This window comes from Moschus berezovskii, chromosome 13 (assembly GCF_049115385.1).
Source record: "Moschus berezovskii isolate FMDL1 chromosome 13, NW_MosBer_1.0, whole genome shotgun sequence".
NCBI classification, from domain to species: domain Eukaryota; kingdom Metazoa; phylum Chordata; class Mammalia; order Artiodactyla; family Moschidae; genus Moschus; species Moschus berezovskii.
Window position 1 is genome coordinate 15,840,398 of NC_142472.1, and position 21,334 is coordinate 15,861,731.

At 42.5% G+C, this 21,334-nt stretch overlaps 1 protein-coding gene across 1 annotated transcript in view; it reads right to left on the reverse strand.

Annotated features, from left to right (window-relative positions):
- LOC148775811 (ATP-binding cassette sub-family C member 4-like) overlaps positions 1-21,334 on the reverse strand; it is a 148,804-nt gene that overhangs the window by 70,439 nt on the left and 57,031 nt on the right. Inside the window, exons 15-20 of the mRNA XM_088842650.1 lie at positions 18,167-18,364; positions 16,086-16,226; positions 15,293-15,330; positions 14,508-14,602; positions 7,553-7,699; positions 3,710-3,789 (exon numbers count right to left, since the gene is read on the reverse strand). Of these exons, the coding sequence (XP_088698776.1) occupies positions 3,710-3,789; positions 7,553-7,699; positions 14,508-14,602; positions 15,293-15,330; positions 16,086-16,226; positions 18,167-18,364 (699 nt within the window). The remainder of the gene's footprint in view (positions 1-3,709; positions 3,790-7,552; positions 7,700-14,507; positions 14,603-15,292; positions 15,331-16,085; positions 16,227-18,166; positions 18,365-21,334) is intronic.

The window sequence follows — 21,334 nt, forward strand, 5'->3', positions numbered from 1 at the left end:
TTTTTTATGCTGCTTTCCTTCATCCTTTGAAATGGTGAACAGCTCCAATTTCCCCAACCACTCATATAATGTGACTGAGCAGGCAACATATCTGGTAGCTGTAAGCATCAGTATACAGGATGGTGCACAAACTCATGATCGGCTCTCTGTTGGGATGTGGTCTCTGAGTGGCATCACCTGAGGGGGTGGACTGCCCTGCAGTGTAGATCACTACTCAGAATCCAGGGTTTTCCTTAGGCACACTTGGCGTCACTATCACAAAATATTTAATAAATTACCTGAAATTTCATTTAAGGGAGTGAGAAGAAATTAGATGGAGGAAAGTATATGGAATAAACACTTTAGAAGTAATAAAAACAAAAATGATCAAGAATCTTCTAAGATTTATCAAATAAAACAAGGATAAGCAAAATCATCAAAAAGGAGTTTGAATGCAGGTATGCTAACACAGCTGAACAAGGACCTTCCAGCCCCTCCCCTCCCCGCTCAGCTGGTGACAGAGAGAAAGACTGGGTCCCACGCAGGAACTTGCCCTCCACCAGCATCTCCTGCCCCACTATTCACAGCGGCCTTTCACTCTCATCTGGGATCAAAGGTCACCTTCTAGAAGCTCTGCCCATCTCCTGGACCAGGAGTCAGCTCTTTGCATCAGGTGGCCAAAGTATTGGAGTTTCAGTGTTAACACCAGTCCCTTCAATGAACATTCAGGACTGATTTCCTTAAGGATGGACTGGTTGGATCTCCTTGCAGTCCAAGGGACTCTCAAGAGGTCCTCTCCAAAAACACACTTCAAAAGCATCAATTCTTCGGCACTCAACTTTCTTTATAGTCCAACTCTCACATCTACACATGACTACTGGAAAAACCATAGCCTTGACTAGATGGACCTTTGTTGGCAAAGTAATGTCTCTGCTCTCTAATATGATGTCTAGGTTAGTCATAACTTTCTTTCCAAGGAGTAAGCGTCTTTTAATTTCATGGATGCAATCACCATCTGCAGTGATTTTGGAGCCCAAAAAAATAAAATCTGACAGTTTCCACTGTTTCCCCATCTATTTCTCATGAAATGATGGGACCAGATGCCGTGATCTTAATTTTCTGAATGTTGAGCTTTAAGCCAACATTTTCACTCTTCTCTTTCACTTTCATCAAGAGGCTCTTTAGTTCTTCTTCTCTTTCTGCCATAAGAGTAGTGTCATCTGCATATCTGAGGTTAGATATTTCTCCTTGCAGTCTTGATTCCAGCTTGTGCTTCATCCAGCCCAGCGTTTCTCATGATGTACTTTGCATATAAGTTAAAGAAGCAGGGTGACAATATACAGCCTTGACGTAGTCCCTTTTATATTTAGAACAAGTCTGTTACTCCATGTCCAGTTCTAACTGTTGCTTCCTGACCTGCATACAGATTTCTCAACAGGCAGGTCAGGTGGTCTGGTATTCCCATCTCTTTCAGAATATTCCACAGTTTATTGTGATCCACACAATCAAAGGCTTTGGCATAGTCAATGAAGCAGAAATAGATGTTTTTCTGGAACTCTCTTGCTTTTTCGATGATCCAGCGGATGTTGGCAGTTTGATCTCTGGTTCTTCTGCCTTTTCTAAAACCAGCTTGAACATCTGGAAGTTCATGGTTCACATATTATTGAAGCCCAGCTTGGAGAATTTTGAGCGTTACTTTACTAGTGTGTGAGATGAGTAGTACTGCTATTGTGCAGTAGTTTGAGCATTCTTTGGCATTGCCTTTCTTAGGGATTGGAATTAAAACTGACCTTTTTCAGTCCTGTGGCCACTGCTGGCATACTGAGTGCAGCACTTTCACAGCATCATCTTTTAGGATTTGAAATAGCTCGACTGGAATTCCATCACCTCCACTAGCTTTGTTCGTAGTGATGCTTCCTAAGGCCGACCTGACTTCACATTCCAGTATGTCTGGCTCTAGGTGAGTGATCACACCATTATAATTATCTGGGTCGTGAAGATCTTTTTTGTACAGTTCTTCTGTGTATTCTTGCCACCTCTTCTTAATATCTTCTGCTTCTGTTAGGTCCCTACCATTTCTGTCCTTTATTGAGCCCAACTTTGCATGAAATGTTCCCTTGGTATCCCTAATATTCTTGAAGATATCTCTAGTCTTTCCCATTCTATTGCTATTCAAATGGGTATATCTTTCCTTTTCTCCTTTGCTTTTTGCTTCCCTTCTTTTCACAGCTATTTTTAAGGCCTCCTCAGACAGTCATTTTGCTTTTTTGCATTTCTTTTTCTTGGGGATGGTCTTGACTTCCCTGGTGGCTCAGACAGTAAAACGTCTGCCTACAATGCGGGAGACCCAGGTTCAATCCCTGGGTCAGGAAGATCTCCTGGAGAAGGAAATGGCAACCCACTCCAGTATTCTTGCCTGGAAAATCCCATGAACGGAGGAGCCTGGCAGGCTATAGTCCATGGGGTCGCAAAGAGTCACTGTCTCCTGTACAATGTCATGAACCTCCATCCATAGTTCATCAGGCACTCTGTCCATCAGATCTAGCCCCTTAAACCTATTTCTCACTTCCACTGTATAATCATAAGGGATTAGATTTGGTCATACCTGAATCGTCTAGTGGTTTTCCCTACTTTCTTCAATTTAAGTCTGGATTTGGCAATAAGACATCTTAAGACAGAGCAATCAGCTTATGAAAAGAAAACATGTCTACAAAAACAAAAGACATTTCCTGAGATGGCTTTGATCCCATAAGCGAATTACTGGCTTAAAAGCCTTCATATCTTCAAAGTTGCTCTCTATTAAACTTGTTGAACTTCCCAGGTAGCTCAGTGGTAAGAATCTGCCCACACTGCAGGAGACACAAGTCTGATCTCTGGGTCAGGAATATTCCCTGGACAAGGAAATGGCAACCCACTCCAGGATACTTCCCTGAGAAATCCCATGGAAGGAGAAGCCTGGTGGGCTGCAGTCCATGATGTCACAAGAGTCAGACACAATTTAGCAAATAAACAACATTGTCCTTGTTAAAGTATTATTTTCACCTTATTTTTAACCAATCTTTCTTTGTAAGTAACCACACCTGGCTTTAACCAAATAAAACGGTGCAGCAAATAATTGTCCTCCATGGGAATACAACGCATCATGCTTGTGCTTAGCTGTGTCCGACTCTTTGCAGCCCCATGGACTATAACCCACCAGGCTCCTCTGTCTGTGGAGTTTTCCAGGCAAGAATACTGAAGTGGGTTGCCATTCATTCTCCAGGGCATCTTCCCAAATCAGGAATCGAACCCATGTCTCTTGCATCTCCTGCATTTGCAGGTAAATTCTTTACCACTGAGCCACTTGGGAAGCCCAATGTAGTGCATAATTTAGTTAATCTAGGTTATCTTTCCATGAGAGGTGATTGTCTTTCTGTTATGAAATGTGCTCACAATAAAGGGAATCCACACCAGACACCTGGAAGGCAGAGGGAGAACCATTTACCCGACATGTTGCTGCTTCAGACCAACATTGACATGACCACGAAGCCACTCCTGCCCCAAGTGTTACTCAAGTTAACTCAGCCTCCCAATCACAGCCACACCTTTCTCTCAAAAACACAGCCTCTTACAAAAGTTAACAGGACACATTACCAGGCTGAAAGGCCCACCCTCAGCCCCTGTGAAAAATCCTTGAGAAACAGGCACTCTGCTCTTCCCTGTGAGAACTTTGGCAGGACTGGTACATTACCTGGATGAAATCTTGAAATATCAGGGGCAAGGAGTCATCCATATGCCCAATGTCTTTGAAGAAACGATTTAAAATTCTTCCTGCAAGAATAGGATACAAAAATTACTCATTTCCTCAGACAGGAGCTTTAAGAGAAATAATTCATGAACAAATCAAAACAATATTTCTGAAGCATATGTATTTACTTTCCGGGTGATACAGTGTTCAAAGTGCAGGGGACATGTGTTCAATCCCTGATGCGGGAAGATTCCACATGCCACAGAGCAACTAAGCCTGTGCACCACAACTACTGAAGCTCATGTGCCTAGAGCCTGAGCTCTGCAGCAGAAAAAGCCACCACAATGTGCAGCCACAAAGACCCATGCAACTAAAAATAAATAAATCTTTTTTTAAAAGTAAATGTATTAAGTATTTAATATATTGGGCTTCCCTAGGGGCTCATGCTAAAGAATCCACCTGCCAATGCAGAAGACATAAGAGACAGGGGTTCAATTGCTGGGTCAGGAAGATCCCCTGGAGCTGGAAATGGCAACCCACTCCAGTATTCTTACCTGGGAAATCCCATGGACAGAGGAGCCTGGCAGCCTACAGTCCATGGGACTACAAAAGAGTCAGACATGCCTTAGTGGTCACACAACAACAAATCTAATATATCACAAATTCATATGAAATAAGCCAATGTCAGTGGTAAAAAGAAAGACAAAATAGGATGATACCTAAAGAGAAACAAAAATACTACCAAATGGCAGTGGGTGGGGAACTGAAATTGAGTCCTGATTTCTACAAGAATGGGGGAATCTTGTGGCAGAAACAGGAAGGGTTGGTGGATTTGAGAATGTTCCCTCCCTTTAGATCCATCCCATCTAAGACTTACTCCAAGTGTTAAATTGGTAAATAAATAGTTGCAAAATACCTAAGTTAATCCTAATTGTTACACCAATTTTGCTTTAATTATCAAGATTAATTTTGCCAAGTGATACTTTTAAAATAAACATAATTGTAACCTCTCTGCAATTTTTTTTCCCTCCAGATGGCTCACAGCAGCTCACATTTTGGGAATTATGGCTTGTGGCCATTTCCAAGTTGTAAGTTTACTACTGGGGTAATAAGCCATTATTTTCAGAGGTATACCAGGTGTGACAAGCACAGACTTATGAATAAGCATCTAAGAAGCCCAGAGGGATGTAGGCAGAAAAACTGAAATATTACTAAATGACTAAGAATCACTTATCATTGATTTTACTTCCCTTCTCAGAATCCACAATAATAGTATATCCTTAAGGTTGCAGGATAGAATATGAGAATTTCTGGTAAATATCTGGTGTGAACTAAAAATGTCACCTGTTACATCATTAAACAAAGGATGCTGCAGCCATCAGGACTCTGCAGCCGCCCCTGCAAGGGTGGTGCACCCTGAGGAGACTCAGGATGAGAAAGAACAGGACACTGGCCCCAGACAGGGGAGGTGCACACCAAAGGAACTGTAGCACGGAGGAGTCAGTTTTGACTCCATGCTGGATCTGTTTCTTTGACCATTGCTATGCATTGTTTTTGTCAGGGGACCCTGCCCTCCTGCCTGAATGTCAAACTAAAATGGCTTTTATCAGCTCACAGGAGACAATCTGACCCTCACCACTTGTGGATGGCTGCAGAAGAAATGCCCTCTTATTGTGCAAGATAAATGGCCTTTTGACTTCACTTCCTCGCCTCCTCTCCTCCATGTTCTGTAAAAGAACCAGGCATCCAGACCCCAATAAGATGGCTACTTTGAGATATTAGCCTGTCATCTTCTCAGTCGACCAGGTTTCCAAATAAAGTCACTATTCTCTGCCTTAACACGTTGTCTGTAAGACTCACTGGCATTGTGAGGCAAGCAGAGCGAGCTTGAACTTGGTAACAAGTAATACCACTATATGTGGTTTTTCTCTTCATGCCACCACATACCAGAAACAAAGACCACCATAAATCATCTATTAAAAATTCTACTTTTGAAAATAAACACAGAGAAGAATTCAATTTAATATACCGCTGATGGAGAAAATAACTGGCCCCTAAACCTTTGGGCCTATCTTTGCAGTTCTTATTTGGGCTTCTATTTTCTTGAAGGAATGAAGTTCTGCTAATAAACACAGGAGGGGGAGACAAGATACACACTGTATATGCCTGCTGCTCTAGGATTAGTGACCTTAAAGATTTAAACTTGGTTCCAAATCCTTGAATAATAAATCAGCATCTGGAGAAGCCTACAGGTCATCAAGAGTCTGGTTAACAGGTCACAACCACTCAGAGGCTGTGGTAACAGAAATTCAGTCCCACTTGATGCCCCAAATTTATGACTGCAGTTTCCACGTTAACGGGCAAAGCAGAAAGACTTCATAGCCATAACAGCAAAGATTCTTCCAATCACTTCCTCACTCCAGCTTCGTAATGAGATGAGATTGTGTGGGCCTCTGCAGTTTGCCATCCTGTGCTCCTCACAGTGCTTGGACTAAAGAACATGTGTTGAATAAATCTGCACAAGATGCTGCCCTAAACAGTCTTATTTAATCCTCACAACAGTCTTGTGAAACAGGAAGGGCAGCGGTTATTCCCATTTCACAGGACAGAAGTTCCCAGACACCATGCCAACATCCTCACTGAGGTTCATTAGGCACTGACCCTGTGCTAAGTGCTGTGAATGTATTAACCTGCTTAATGCCCACAACATCGAGATATTGGTAAGTGTGTGAATAGAATCCTCATTTTATTGGTGAGAAAATTGAAACACAGAGAAATTAAATAACTAGCATATAAGTATTAACATAACTATAATTGGCTACTACTATTAGTAACTAGCACCAGGACTGAACCTAGGAATTTGGCTCCAGGGTCCATACTTGTAACCATGACGACATCCTGCCTGGAGATTCACCTGCCCAATAGCATCTACCTACTTTGGCCTTGATCACACAGCTAGTTGGTGGCCAGGACAAGGCTACTGCTGTCCTCCCTCCAGTCACATCCCTGCCTCAACAGGTCCTGTCAATCATCACCTGCAAAAACAAAGCCACCCTGGGCCTCAGCACAAGTCTAACCAACAGAACAGAGTGGCATGTGCGCTGATGAACTAACTCTTCATAGGAACCCAGGTCAGGAGGCTACCTTCAGAAGCAAGACAGGTCGAAGGCCTAAGGGAGGAGGAAGCAACCACTGGGAAACCTTCAGGAACACTCTTCACACTGAAGACCCACCTACTATAAACCACAAGACCTCTTAAATGTAACCAAAAGTCCATTGTAAAACTAGGGGGTTGCTTTTATTGAAGAGGATGTTTACATTTCACTGATCTTGTATTTTAATTAATCTTATATTATCATTTAGGTAAAACTCAAAATATGGGCACACGTCAGAACTCTGTGGTCCCAGAAATGGATGGGCAATGAAAGAAAGACACACACAGCCTGTCTTCTGTAGAGATGTTCCTGGAAGAAGGTCCTTCCTAGTTAGCTTAACACTATGTAACACAGCCAACGTTTCAACAACTAGTCAAAAACATTTCAACACATTTGCATCATCTGTTAGGTGTTTCATATGCCACACAACAAATGGACTCCTAAATCATCCTGCAAAGTAAACATTCATATATTTTTACAGACATGCATAAATTGGAATAAAAGATTATATGCTCCTATATTCAGATTTTCTCTGGCAGGAAAAATTATCAGTGAAGCTTTTTGTAGAAAATGAATAAACATACACAGTGACTTTTTTCCAAGCATATCTTCCATTTTCAAATATGAAAATGTAACCAGGCAGTAAGTATTAACAAGACATATTCACTAAAAAATTTGGTGTCTGACTTACCTATTGGATTTCTACTGAAGAACAATACCGGAGCTCTTAAAACGCTCTCCAACATTTTGTTGTGCAAAGTTTGTGAAGAATTAACAAGGATGTAGAATATCAACAGAGACCGTGTGATGCCAAAAAGGATGGTAGATACAGTTAGCCCTGAAATAAAGAAACATGACTCAGCACAAGATCTCTGTCTTATCCTCAACCATGATAAAGCATGGCAGGCAGTTTAAAAAGATACTGTGCATTTTATTCTATAAATCAAATTTGTATAGAAGTTTACCTATATAGAATACAGAATAATATATATATATATATATATATATATATTCTGTAGGAGTTTAATGCTTTCAAAAAATACATTTATAAAGAAAAGTATAAAAATCACTGTTTTCCTCTCACTAAATGGAAATAACAAGGAGGGTGGGGGAAATAAGTGTAAACTACAGTTTCATTCTGCTGCTGCTGCTGCTAAGTCACTTCAGTTGTGTCCGACTCTGTGTGACCCCATAGGCGGCAGCCCACCAGGCTCCCCCGTCCCTGGGATTCTCCAGTTAAGAACACTGGGGTGGGTTGCCATTTTCTTCTCCAATGCATGAAAGTGAAAAGCGAAAGTGAAGTCATTCAGTCATGTCCGACTTCGCAATCCCATGGACTGCAGCCTACCAGGCTCCTCCATCCATGGGATTTTCCAGGCAAGAGTACTTGCCATTGCCTTCTAGTTTCATTCTAGGCTTGCCTAATTCAATTACAAGTTCTAATAAAACTTGTAAGACAGATAATTATACAAGTGAAAGTGAAAGTGAAGTCGCTCAGTCGTGTCCAACCCTTAGCGACCCCACGGACTGCAGCCTACCAGGCTCCTCCATCCATGGGATTTTCTAGGCAATAGTACTGGAGTGGCTTGCCATTGCCTTCTCCAAATTATACAAGTAGCTGATCTTTCTTTCTCTACATTTCAAATCTCATTATTTACAAGATGTCCCATAATCTAAAAGTAAGGTATGCTTGGGTGAAAGTGTTAGTTGCTCAGTTGTGTCATATTCTTTGCAACCCTATGAACTGTAGCCCCCAGGCTCCTCTAACCATGGAATTCTCCAGGCAAGAATACTGGAGTGGATTGCCATTCCCTTCTCCAATGCTTTGCTACCAGCATGTGAATTAACAGGGAAAAGGAGACATGATCTACCATTTCCTTGTAATTTACAAGGAAATTTACTTCATGTAAAGTAGCTTTTTAAGAATCTACTGTATAGCACAGAGAACTCTACTTAATGCTCTGTGGTGACCTAAATGGAAAGGAAATCCAAAGATATATATGTTCAATGGTTCACTTGGCTGTACAACAGAAACTAACGCAACATTGGAAAGCAACTATAATAAAAATTAATAAAAATTTGAAATAATAAAAATAAACTCGCTACTTCTATACCCAAGTAGCTATAAAGAATAGGAAAAGACCATGTTAAGTTGCAAGTGGACAATCTCTTAAATTATTGTACTGTAAGAAACTACAAATTATATTTTGACATGAGATAATCTAATCTCTCACTATTTTACAGAACCCAAAGCATTTGTAAATAAATATAATCATTTAAATTTATGTCTTATCAATGACATAAATGAGCACTACTATGCATGTAAAAATTAAAATAGCCCTCCAAACATCTCTTCAACTCACAATGCTATATAGAGAGGGGATAACTTTGGCAATCCATCAAGTACTTTTTTGCATTCAGCTGTCACATCAGTGTTATTTAAATTCTGAAAGCTCCTTAAATTCCTGAATTCCATCAATAGGCATTTGCCTTAGCCCACCATCCTATATGAATGTGTAACAGAATCCCTTCCTTCTTCTTTAAGCCCTCATTGCCCACCAATTCAGAAGGTGAACAGTTGGTAGATTCAAGTTTCTTATCAAGTGATCAATAAAATAAATACCAAATTTCCATGAGTGGATTTTTACATAACTTACTCTTTGTAGAAAGCTTGTACAAGCATTTCCTGTGAGGATATTTCAATTTTTAGTTGTTTAGTTGTTTAAATTTTATTGGGGTATAGTTGCTTTACAATGTTGTGTTAGTTTCCGCTGTTCAACAAAGTAAATCAACTACATGTATACATATATCCCTTCCCTCCTGGACCTCCCTTCCCCGCCATCCCTGCCCTCTAGGTCATCACAGTGCACTGAACTGAGCAGCCCGTGCTATACAGCAGCTTCCCACTAGCTATCTGTTTTACACACGGTAGTGCATATATGCCAATCCTAATCTCCCAGTTCACCTCTCTCACCTCCCCACGCCCACCCTGTGTCCAAATATCTATTCTCTACAGCTCTATTCATCCCCTGAAAACAGGTTCATCTGTACCACTTTTCCTAGATTCCATGTTGTTGTTTAGTCGCCAAGTCATGTCCAACTCTTCACAACCCCATGGACTGCAGCATGCCAGGCTTCCCTGTCCCTCACCATCTCCCAGAGTTTGCCGAAGTTCATGAACCAGTGATGCCATCCAACCAGCTCATCCTCTGTCACCCTCTTCTCCTTCTGCCTTCAACCCTCCCCAGCATCAGGGTCTTTTCCAGTGAGTCAGCTGTTTGCATCAGGAAGCTAAAGTACTGGAGTTTGAGCTTCGGCCTCAATCCTCTCAATGAGTATTCAGGGTTGATTTCCTTTAAGACTGACTGGTTTCATCTCCTTACTGTCCAAGGGACTCTCAAGAGTCTTCTCCACCACCACAGTTCAAAAGCATCAATTCTTCAGTGCTCAGCCTTCTTTATTGTCCAGCTCTCATATCTGTACATGACTACTGGAAAAACAACTTTGAGTATATGGACCTTTGTTGGTAAAGTGTTGTCTCTGCTTTTTAATACACTATCTAGGTTTGTCATAGCTTTCCTACCAAGAAGCAATTGTCTTCTAATTTCATGGCTGCAGTCACCATCCACATTGACTTTAGAGCCCAAGAAGAGGAAATCTGTCACTGTTCCCACATTTCCCCCTTCTGTTTGCCATGAAGTGATGGGACTGGATGGCATGATCTTAGTTTTTTAATATTCAGTTTTAAATTGGCTTTTTCACTTTCCTTCTTCACCCTCATCAAGAGGCTCTTTAGTTCCTTTTTGCTTTCTGCCATTAGAGTGGTATCACCCACATATCTGAGCTTGATCTTCTCCAGCAATCTTCATTCCAGCTTATAAACCATCCAGTCCAGCATTTCACATGATGTGCTCTGTGTAAAAGTTAAATAAACAGGGTGACAACAAACAGCCTTGTCATATTTCTTTCTCCATCCTGAATCAATCAGCTGTTCTATACAGGGTTCGAACAGTTGTTCCATACAGGTTTCTCAGGTGATTAGTAAGATGGTCTGTTATTCCTATCTCTTTAAGACTTTTCCACAGTTTGTTATGATCCACACAGTCAAAGGCTTTAGCTTAGCCAAAGAAACAGAGGTAGATGTTGTTCCAGAATTCCCTTGCTTTCTCTATGATCCAGAAAATGTTGACAATTTGATCTCTGGTTCCTCTGCCTTTTCTAAATGCAGGGTGAACATCTGGAAGTTCTCAATTCACATAATGCTAAAAACTAGCTTGAATGATTTTGAGCATAATGTTAGTAGCATGGGAGATGAGTGCAATTGTCTGGTGTACTGAACATTCTTTAGTATTGCCCTTCTTGGGAACTGGGATGAGGACTGACCGTTTCCAGACCTGTGGCCACTGCTGGGTTTTCCAAATTTGCTGACATATTGAGTGTAGCACTTTAATAGCATCATCTTTTAGGGTTTTAAATAACTCTGCTGGAATGCTATCACCTTCACTAGCTTTATAGGCAGCAGTGCTTCCTAAGGTTCACTTGACTCCACACTCCAGAATATCTGGTTCTGAGTGAGAGGCTACATCATTGTGGTTATCCAGGTCATTAGTATCTTTTTTGTACAGTTCTTCTGTGTATTATTTCCATCTCTTCTTGATCTCTTCTGCTGCAATTAGGTCTTTACTGTTTCTGTCCTTTATTGTGCCCATCTTCAGATGAAATATTCCTTGATATTTCCAATTTTCTTGAAGAGATCTCTAGCCTTACCCTTTCTGTTGTTTTCCTCTATTTCTCTGTATTGTCCACTGAAGGCCTTCCAGTCTCTCCTTGCTATTCTCTGGATCACTGCACTTCATTCTAGGAGGTCTTCTAGGTCTTCATAGAACTGGTCAACTTCAGCTTCTTTGGCATCAGTGGCTGGGCATAGACTTGGATTACTGAAATCTTGAATGGTTTGCCTTGGGAATGAATCAAGATCATTCTGTTGTTTTTAAGGTTGCACCCAAGAACTGCAATTTGGACGCTTGTTGATTATGAGGGTTATTTCATTTCTTCTAAGCACTTCTCGCCCACAGCAGTAGATATAACGGTCATCTGAATTAAATTCACCCGTTCACGTCCATTTTAGCTCACTGATTCCTAAGATGTCTATGTTTACTCTTACCATCTCCTGCTTGACCACATCCAGTTTACCTGGATTCATGGACCTAACATTCCAGGCTCCTATGCAATACTGTTCTTTACAGCATCAGATTTTACTTTCCCCACCAGACACATCCATAACTGAGCATCATTTTCATTTTGACCCAGCCACTTCATTCTGTTTGGAGGTATTAGTAGTTGTCTTCTGCTCTTGCCCAGTAGCATATTGGACACCTTCCGACCTGGCGGCTAATCTTTTGGTGTCTTATCTTTTTGCCTTTTTATGCAGTTCATGGGTTTCTCATGGCTAGTACACTAGAGTGGTTTGCCATTGCCTCCTCCATAATTCTGCAGTATGACCTGTCTGTCTTAGGTGGCCCTTCACGGCATAGCTCATAGCTTCATTGAGTTATACAAGTCACTTCACCACAATAAGGCAGTGATCCACGAAGAGGCTAGATTCCACAAATATGCATTAATTCAAGTATTTTTTTCTGTTTTTCTCTTTCTGACTTTACTTTGTATGACAGACTCTAGGTCCATCCATGTCTCAACAAATGACCCAATTTCATTCCTTTCCATGGATGAGTAATATTCCACTGCATATGTGTGCTATTCGCTCAGTCATGTCCAACTCTTTGCAACCCCATGGACTGTAGCCTGTCAGGCTTCTCTGTCCATGGAATTCTCCAAGCATGAATACTGGAGTGGGTTGCCATGCCCTTATCCAGGGGTTCTTCCTGACCCAGGGATCAAACCCAGGTCTCCCACATTGCAGGCAGATTCTTTACCATTTGAGCTACCCCCCGACCCAGTGTATATATGTATATACCATAAATGAGATGAAAAGACAGTCCTGAGAATGGGAGAAAATAATTACAAAACAAGTAACTGACCAGGGATTAATCTCCACAATAGATAAACAGCTCATCAGCTTAGTATCAAAATAAACAAACAAACAACCCACCCAATCAAAAAATGGGCAGAATATCTATATAGATCTTTCACCAAAGAAGACATACAGATGGCCAAAAGGCACATGAAAAGATGCTCAATATTTTTATTAGAGAAATGCAGATCAAAACTCTGATAAGGTATTACCTCACACCAGTCAGAATGTCCATCATCAAAAAGTATACAAACAATAAATGCTAGAGAAGGGGTGGAAAAAGGGAACCTTCTTGCACTGTTAGCAGGAATGCAAATTGCTATAGTCACTATGGAGAAGGGCATGGAGGTTCCTTAAAAAATAGAAAATAGAACCATAATATGACCCAGCAGTCCCATTACTGTGCATATACCCTGAGAAAACCATAATTCAAAAAGACACATGCACCCCAGTGTTCATAGCAACACTATTTACAAAAGCTAGGACATGGAAGCCACCTAAATATCCATCAACAGATGAATGGATAAAGAAGGCATTTAAAGTTTTTGTTAAAGACATCCTTTAAATAGTATGTAATGCTATGCTTGGACTGCAAGGAGATCCAACCAGTCCATTCTAAACGAGATCAATCCTGGGTGTTCATTGGAAGGACTTATGCTGAAGCTGAAACTCCAATACTTTGGCCACCTCATGCGATGAGTTGACTCACTGGAAAAGATTCTGATGCTGGGAGCGATTGAGGGTAGGAGGAGACGGGGACGGCAGAGAATGAGATGGCTGGATGGCATCACCGACTCAATGGACATGAGTTTGAGTGAACTCCGGGAGTTGGTGATGGACAGGGAGGCCTGGCGTGCTGTGGTTCATGGGGTCGCTAAGAGTCGGACACGACTGAGCGACGGAACTGAACTGAACTGAATGCTATGCTATATATAATCTAAATACTCTTGTGAATAGAGACAGTCATGATAATATTAGTCTGGCAAGCCTAATTTTGAATTAATCACACAGTTGGGGAGGAGATAACACTGTGATCTCAGGGCAAGAAAGAGAAGGAATCCTAATTCCAGACACTGGACTTCCCCTGCTTAGCTTCTCAAGTTATTAGTGAAGCCCAGGAGATGAGCAGTAGGGAAAGGGGAGGTTGGCATACCTGGGAGGAAATAATGCCTTATCTGGGGCCCACGCTGCCAGAAGATTTCATCCAACATCAATAAAAGCCAAGATTTATTCAGACAGAATCAGAACAACCTGAACCACGGGGTGGGGATCCATCTCTAATCCCCTTACCCGTCCACACAGCAATATAAGATTTAGTTAAAGCACCTATTAGAATACACAGTAGCTACATATTTCCAGTGGCTGATTTTCTCAATATGCAATCCTGGTTTAACTACCAAAATCCAGTATGGACCAAGTTAAGAGTCTTCATTCAACCTCTTTTCTTCTAGTAGATCTTTAAAATAACTATTCTAGTTAACTCACAATGTAAATGTGATTCAGATACTTAATCTATTAAGACATTACTGAATTACTCTGGAAGCCCTCTTGCTCATGCAGACTCATTGTAAGCACCTTAAACTCTGGTATTATAGAGCAGATGACTCAACTTTACCTGAATAAGCTCCTAAGTACCAGTTCAGAATGAACACTACCTCTTCATCTTCTTTTACAAATGTACCAGAATACAGGAAACTTTGTAGATTTGCCCTGCAGAACAGGAAATAAAAAATATTACACTATAGACATACATAGATTTTACACAAATATCACAAAAAATTACCTCAACTCAAGAAATGTACTTTATGCTGGAAAGTGTTTCCCAGCTCACAAGACTCTCTGTGTGTTTCCCTTTTAAAAATCTGAATCATGACTTTCAGTTTTCAAAATTATCTGTGAAGACAGACTTAGAAAATGAACTTATGGTTGCCAAGGGGAAGGATAGATAGAATGTTTGGATGCTCATGCACACACTGCTATATTTAAAACAGGTAACCAATGAGGGCTTATTGTATAGCACATGGAACTCTGCCCAGTGTTATGTGGCAGCCTGGATGGGAGGGAAGTCTGGGGGAGAATGGATAAATATATATGTATGGCTGCATCCCTTCACTGTTCATGTGAAACTATCACAACATTGTTGATCAACTATATTGCAATACAATATTAAAAGTTCAAAAAAAGAAAAAGAATTGTCTGTAAAGAAGCTGCTACAGGGACATGGGGAGAGACCATGTGGGGACCACACACCACCTGCAGGAACTTTCATCTTTCTTCAGGGAACCTACGTGAGGGTTGGAAGAGCAGGCTAAACAAGCCCTATCTCTCCCCCTGACTCTGTGGGAAAGGGGGCTTTGTGTAGATTTCACAGTACTTTGGGTCAGACCAGGAATCACTCACCAGTATGCAAGCCACGAATCCTGCAGGACATAGGCAACCTGAGGCAGGAAACAACAGTCACTCACACTGACATTACTGAGCCCTCACACACTGCTCACTAGGATGGGGGATGGAAAGGCTCCAGAATACAGAGTCAGTCCTTCCAGCTCAGGTCTGTACCAAGTCCCACACCCCAGATAACCACAGGTCAGGGGAGGGCATCTTACAACTTAATATGTTTAAAAGAAATCCCCTTTTCCCTAGAAGACTTTGCTCCCCAAATACAATGTATGTCAATGCAAATCCAAGTGGACTGCAAAAGGCAGTAATAACAGTACAGATGTTCAGATTTTTTTCAAAGCAAAAGCTTGACAGGTGCGATGATGGTCAGTTCTGGGTTTCAGCTTGGCTGGGTCAGTCTCCAGTGATTCAACCACTCATCTAGATGTTTCTGTGAACGTATTTTGTGGATGTGGTTCACATCCATCATCAGAACCTTAGGAGAGGAGACCACCCTCAACACTGTGGTGGCCTCATCCAGTCAGAAGAAGGCTTGAAGAGCAAAACCTGAGGCTTCCTAAAGGAGGAAGAAATTCTGTCTCAGGACATCAGGGTCAGCTCCTGTCTAAGGTTTCAGTCTGCAGGCCTGTCTTTCAGATTTCACATTCACCAAGCTAGACCCACAACTGCATGAGCAAAGTCTTTGAGATAAATCTCTTAATATATATTTTTTTAAATAATTATAAAAATACAGTATAAATAGTATATAAATATCAAGCTGAGTGCACAAACCAAAATAAACACCCTTACGTACCTGAGCTGCGATGTTGACTAGAATAAGGATGATGATGACAGGCCAGTCAGCACCAGCTGTGAAGTAATTCACATATGTCTTAAAACCAACTTTTCCTCCCAAATGGCCCTCCAGAGGTAGTGTAACCTGTATATTCTCAGTCTAGAATGGAAAAATGGCAGTGAGAGATGCAATTTTAAAAAATGAATCCCAAATTTCAAGAGATCAGCAATGTCCTCCATTGCAAAGCTGTGGGAAACAGACACACCTCATATACTGGTAGGGGTTCAGGATGGTCCACCTCCTACAGAGAAAGGTGTAGGGATATCTGGCCAAATCACATATGTGTTTACACTTAGACCTAGCCATTCTACTTCTAGGAATCTATTAGAAATAAGGAAATGTCATTCACATGAGTTCATTCAATGTTGGGTAGTTTTGCTTAAAATATATCATGACTCTCAACACACACACAACAAAATCAATTAAAGTATAAATTCAGAAGTTTGATCTAAGATAACACACAAAATGATATGGAGCTAATGCATCCCTCTAGATGACTTGTGTCATTCAATGATAGTGTCACTCTGAGCAGGAAACACTTGAGCTGAGACCTGAATGATATAATTGTGTTTACTCCTGGGGTCATTGTCCCCACTCTGCATCCCTATTTACCTCTCTGAAGCTCAGAGAGGTAAAGTAACTTGCTCCAAGTCACACAGCTAACAAGGAACGATACTTTGTGTCTCCTAGCCCAGGGTTGCTTCTAGTATGATCTGGTTATATGTTATTTCATTTATGCCTATACTTGTGAAAGGGCCAATGGCACATATTTCTTTAAACACTTTAATAAAGGATTTGGGTACATTGCCAACAGAAAAAAAAATGATAGCAAAGAAAACATACTTGGGGCTCAAAATACTAGCCAAATACAGTAAACTGAGTTCACGGGGTCAGCTGGAGTAATACGAGTTTGGATAGCACATTGCAAGCATATGATCTGAATCTATTTGGTTCCTAAGTTTCAGAGAGTGATTCCTGAATTTGGAAAGTGAACAGCTAATCTGAATACTTATCAGAACCATTCCAGGCTCCCGGGTTTGGATACTGAGGGTGTGGCTATCAGAGGAATATCTGTGTATGTTTTTAAGGGAGATCTAGTGCATTTCCTCCGGAGAAGGCAATGGCAAGCCACTCCAGTACTATTGCCTAGAAAATCCCATGGACGGAGGAGCCTGGTAGGCTGTAGTCCAAGGGGTCGCTAAGGGTTGGACACCACTGAGTGACTTCACTTTCAATTTTCACTTTCACACATTGGAGAAGGAAATGGCAACCCACTCCAGTGTTCTTGCCTGAAGAATCCCAGGGACGGGGGAGCCTGGTGGGCTTCCGTCTGTGGGGTCACACAGAGTCGGACACGACTGAAGTGACTTAGCAGCAGCAGCAGCAGCAGTGCCTTTCCTCATTTCTGTCTGGAGAACTTAGAATGCATTATAGCATCACAGAAGCCGAGTGTGTCCTCAGCTCTACCCTGGTGACTGGGATTCAAGGTTGATAAGATGTGGTTCTCAGTCTTGAAGGGTAAGAAAGGAGGACAGGAACTAGAGGTCCTTTGTCCACATTACCTCTGACCTATCACAAACCATCTGACAGTGAGGCAAAATACTACCATCAGTCACCTGAAGTGCCAGAACATTCCAACATATAGAAAAAGTAGCTGATTCAACATGGCAACAGCAGGACTCAGTCTAAGGGGGTCTTCACATTAAGCCTCTGGATGCATAAGAGAAGCCAGGAACCACCAGCATGATTAGGATGTAACTAAGGTAAACTGAAGAGTTCTCAATCAGTGTCAGCCACATGGAATTCATAGCAGCGCGCCCACTACTGATCTCCATAAGATTCTCCATCCTACACCAAAGGGGAACCCCAAGCAGGCTTGCTCCCCTCATGCTCTTCTAACTCTACTAATTCCATGGAACAAGACTTTAGGAACCTTAGGGTCTACTTTGGGACAAATGAAGGTGTCACAAACAGACTGAAGGTCCATGAGATCACCAGGAGCAGACAGACCCGGGCACACTGCAGGATGAGAAACTCACATCTTGGTCCTCTGGAGCCGCATCTTTCAGTGAGGGTCTGGGAGACTGGAGAGACTGAACCAAAGACTCAGAGATCACAGTGGGAGTTCCTGGAACTGGAGATGGCTCAGACTGCTCATTCCCCTTCTCAAAAGGGGAAAAAATATCTACCCCGGATTTCAGAAACTCAGAGTAAGTTCCTCTTTCCACCATTTTGCCCTAAAAGTAAAAAAAAAATTGAGAGAAATTAATTTATATTTGATAATATTAAACCAACCTAAATACTAATCAAAAAAGTTATCTGGTCTTAAATTATGATTTTGGTGGAAAAAAAAAGATTCCTGGATCTAGAATTCTTGTTGAGAGATCTAGTTCAGTCAACTCAGTACAGAACTGAGCATTGCGTTCCCTGCCAAACCCTGTACCTGTGTCAGGTGCTGGGGGATATGAAAGAAAGGTGTGCTCATGCATTAAAAATGGAGGCAGTTGACATGATTACCCTGGGCACTTCGGGAAGCAAGAAGCACAGAGGTTGGTGGGAGGATCAGCACAGTCTTTTTAGACAAATGTGACAATTCCAGGAAAGAAATTTAAACTTAACCCAGAGGTGGGCACAAGTACATCTGCATATAGGTAAGAGTCACTCATTAAATCTACATTGACCACTGGCACTGTCATACTATCATGTGCCCAGCTGGGATAACGGGAACCAGCCCCAGACAGAAAATCCATGAGAGGCCTCTCCATGGTCTCTACAACTGCCCCCACACTCTCAACAAGTTCCCAACTGAAAATTCAATATTCCACCTTTTAAAGTAAATAAACAAGGAAACCATGGGGCTGGGGTGGCTCTAAAACCCTGACAGTCTGTGCCCACAAACCAAACCCTAAGCCAGAATCAATGCACTCAGATCCAAGAAAAAACTTAGGAACGACCAACCACAAGCATCCAACCAGGTTTCCCCAAATCAGGCAACTGCTTAAGCTACAGCCAATCAAATCACTTTCTTTGAACACATGTGACACATCCTTGCACAGTTGCCCTCCCTTCCAAAGTCATATAAAATAATGTGCAAATGTTTTGCTCTTTTCTGACCCCATGAAACCAAACTCAGTTTATTCACTCAGTAGCAAATAAAACATCAGAGGAAAAATATGTCAGGATCAAAACTCATCAAATGAGAACAACTCTGGTTGAGGCAGCTCAGGTAGAGGGAGCTGGCCCAGGACCCTCGCTGGGACCCCTCTCCCCTGAGGGGGTCCATTGGGAGAAACGCAGGGAAGCCTTTGGGTAGCGTCAGATAGTGCACAACTAGAAAATTATGCAGAACGTACTGTGTCTTGTTCCACTTGGGAGGCAAAATTCACACATCTCTTTAATGAAATCACCATTCACCACATCAAATCTGTAATATGCACAATTAAATGACTGGTAGTACAAAGATAGCAATTTCACTCGGCAGTCAAGTGCTGACAATTTTGAGGGGACATGGGGACAGCCATTCCCTCTCTGCTGTGAGAGAGGGACCTGACAAACAGTGAGGCTGGTCCCCAACTCATCCAGGAGTGCTCACCAGTGGACAAATAGTTGTTTTGTTAGTACTAAAATTGGGGGTAGTGTCCTCAGATGAAGCAATAAGGGGGCCCCAAAACACATCTAGGGACTGGGTTAAATAGATTATACTGCTTCCCACTGATCCTATGCTCATAACACTGTCAACACTGGGTTTACACACTAGATTCACCCCCTCTGCACATGAAATCAGCTGCTCTCAACCTTGCAAACCTTAGCCCCATCTAGAGGAGTGGAGAAAGAGTTGACATATGGAACTGCTTCCAGAGAGGCAGGGGTTCTGTATTTTAATAATCTTTCTTGGAGCAGAGATTCATTTCAGAAGTCAGGGATCTGATCAAGGGCCTGTGGAACACTCAGGGGTTAACAACAAAGGTACTGAGACCCAGAAGTAAAAAAGCCAAGGAGCGAAGCATCAAAAGACCACCAAGTCTGAACACTTCTCACTAATCTCCACCCCACCCGCAACCACGTTAGGAGTTGTGGGTTGGATGGTGCCCCCTCCTCAAAAAGATATGTTCAAACATGACACCTGTGAATGTGACCTTATTTGGAAGCAGGGTCTCTGCAGATGTAATCAAGTTAAGATGAGGTCACACTGGAGCAGAGTGACCCTACATCCCCTATGACCGATGTTCTTATGAGAAGAGGCCCAGACTGACACAGGGACAACCAGGGGACAATGGCCATGCGACATCAGAGGCAGAGACCACCGTGCTGCAGCTGGAAGCCAAGGAACACCAAGGAAGGCCCGTGAACACCAGAGGCTGGAAGAAAGGATTCTCCCCTGGAGCCTGCAGGGAAAGCACAGCCCTGCCAGCACCTGGATTTGGGATCTGTAGCTCCAGAGCAGGGAGACAATACACTTCGGCTGTTGTAAGTCACTCAGCTCGCAGTACTACGTTGCAGTAGTTCTAAAAACTGATACTCTAGCCTGAGCCCACACTTCTGTCTTCTCAGCTTTACCAAGATTCCTAACTGCTGCTTCTGTCGCCCCTCCAGTGACCATCGGAGGAATCTCTTAACTCCCACATCAGACCACACCCCTCCTCTGCTCTGGACCGTGCAAGGCTTCCATTCCACTTCTGGTCCCTGCCCACTGCTCAGAAACCAGCTCCCTTTCACTCCCCTGCTCACTCTCGTCAGACACGCTGGTCTTCCTGCTGTTCCTCCAACCTGCCAGGTCGCTCCTTCCTGAGGACCCCTTGCCTCAGACCCCCTCCCCCAGGTGACTGTGTGGTCCCCCTACTTTCATGTCACTCAGACCCCGTGAGGCACCAGCTCCTCAGGGAGGCAGCCAGGATGTCACCCTCGCTCCCTCTCTGTCACATTCTCCCCGTAAGAACAGGAGCCCCGTGAGGGCAGGGCCTGTCCTCCTGCTGCCCAGGCTCCCACACGTATCAGGCACATAGAGACCTGGGCAGTGAGACCAGCAACTCGGGACACCAGCTGAGTGGGCGTCTCTGCCCCGGGTGCTTGGCTACCCAACCTCGCTTCTGGTGCTAATGGTAGATGCTCTTGAAGCAAACTAGGTATAACGATCACCTGGATACAAACAGGTATTATTATCTCTAATTTCTAAGTAATACACTTTGACTTAAGTCATGGGAAAAGAA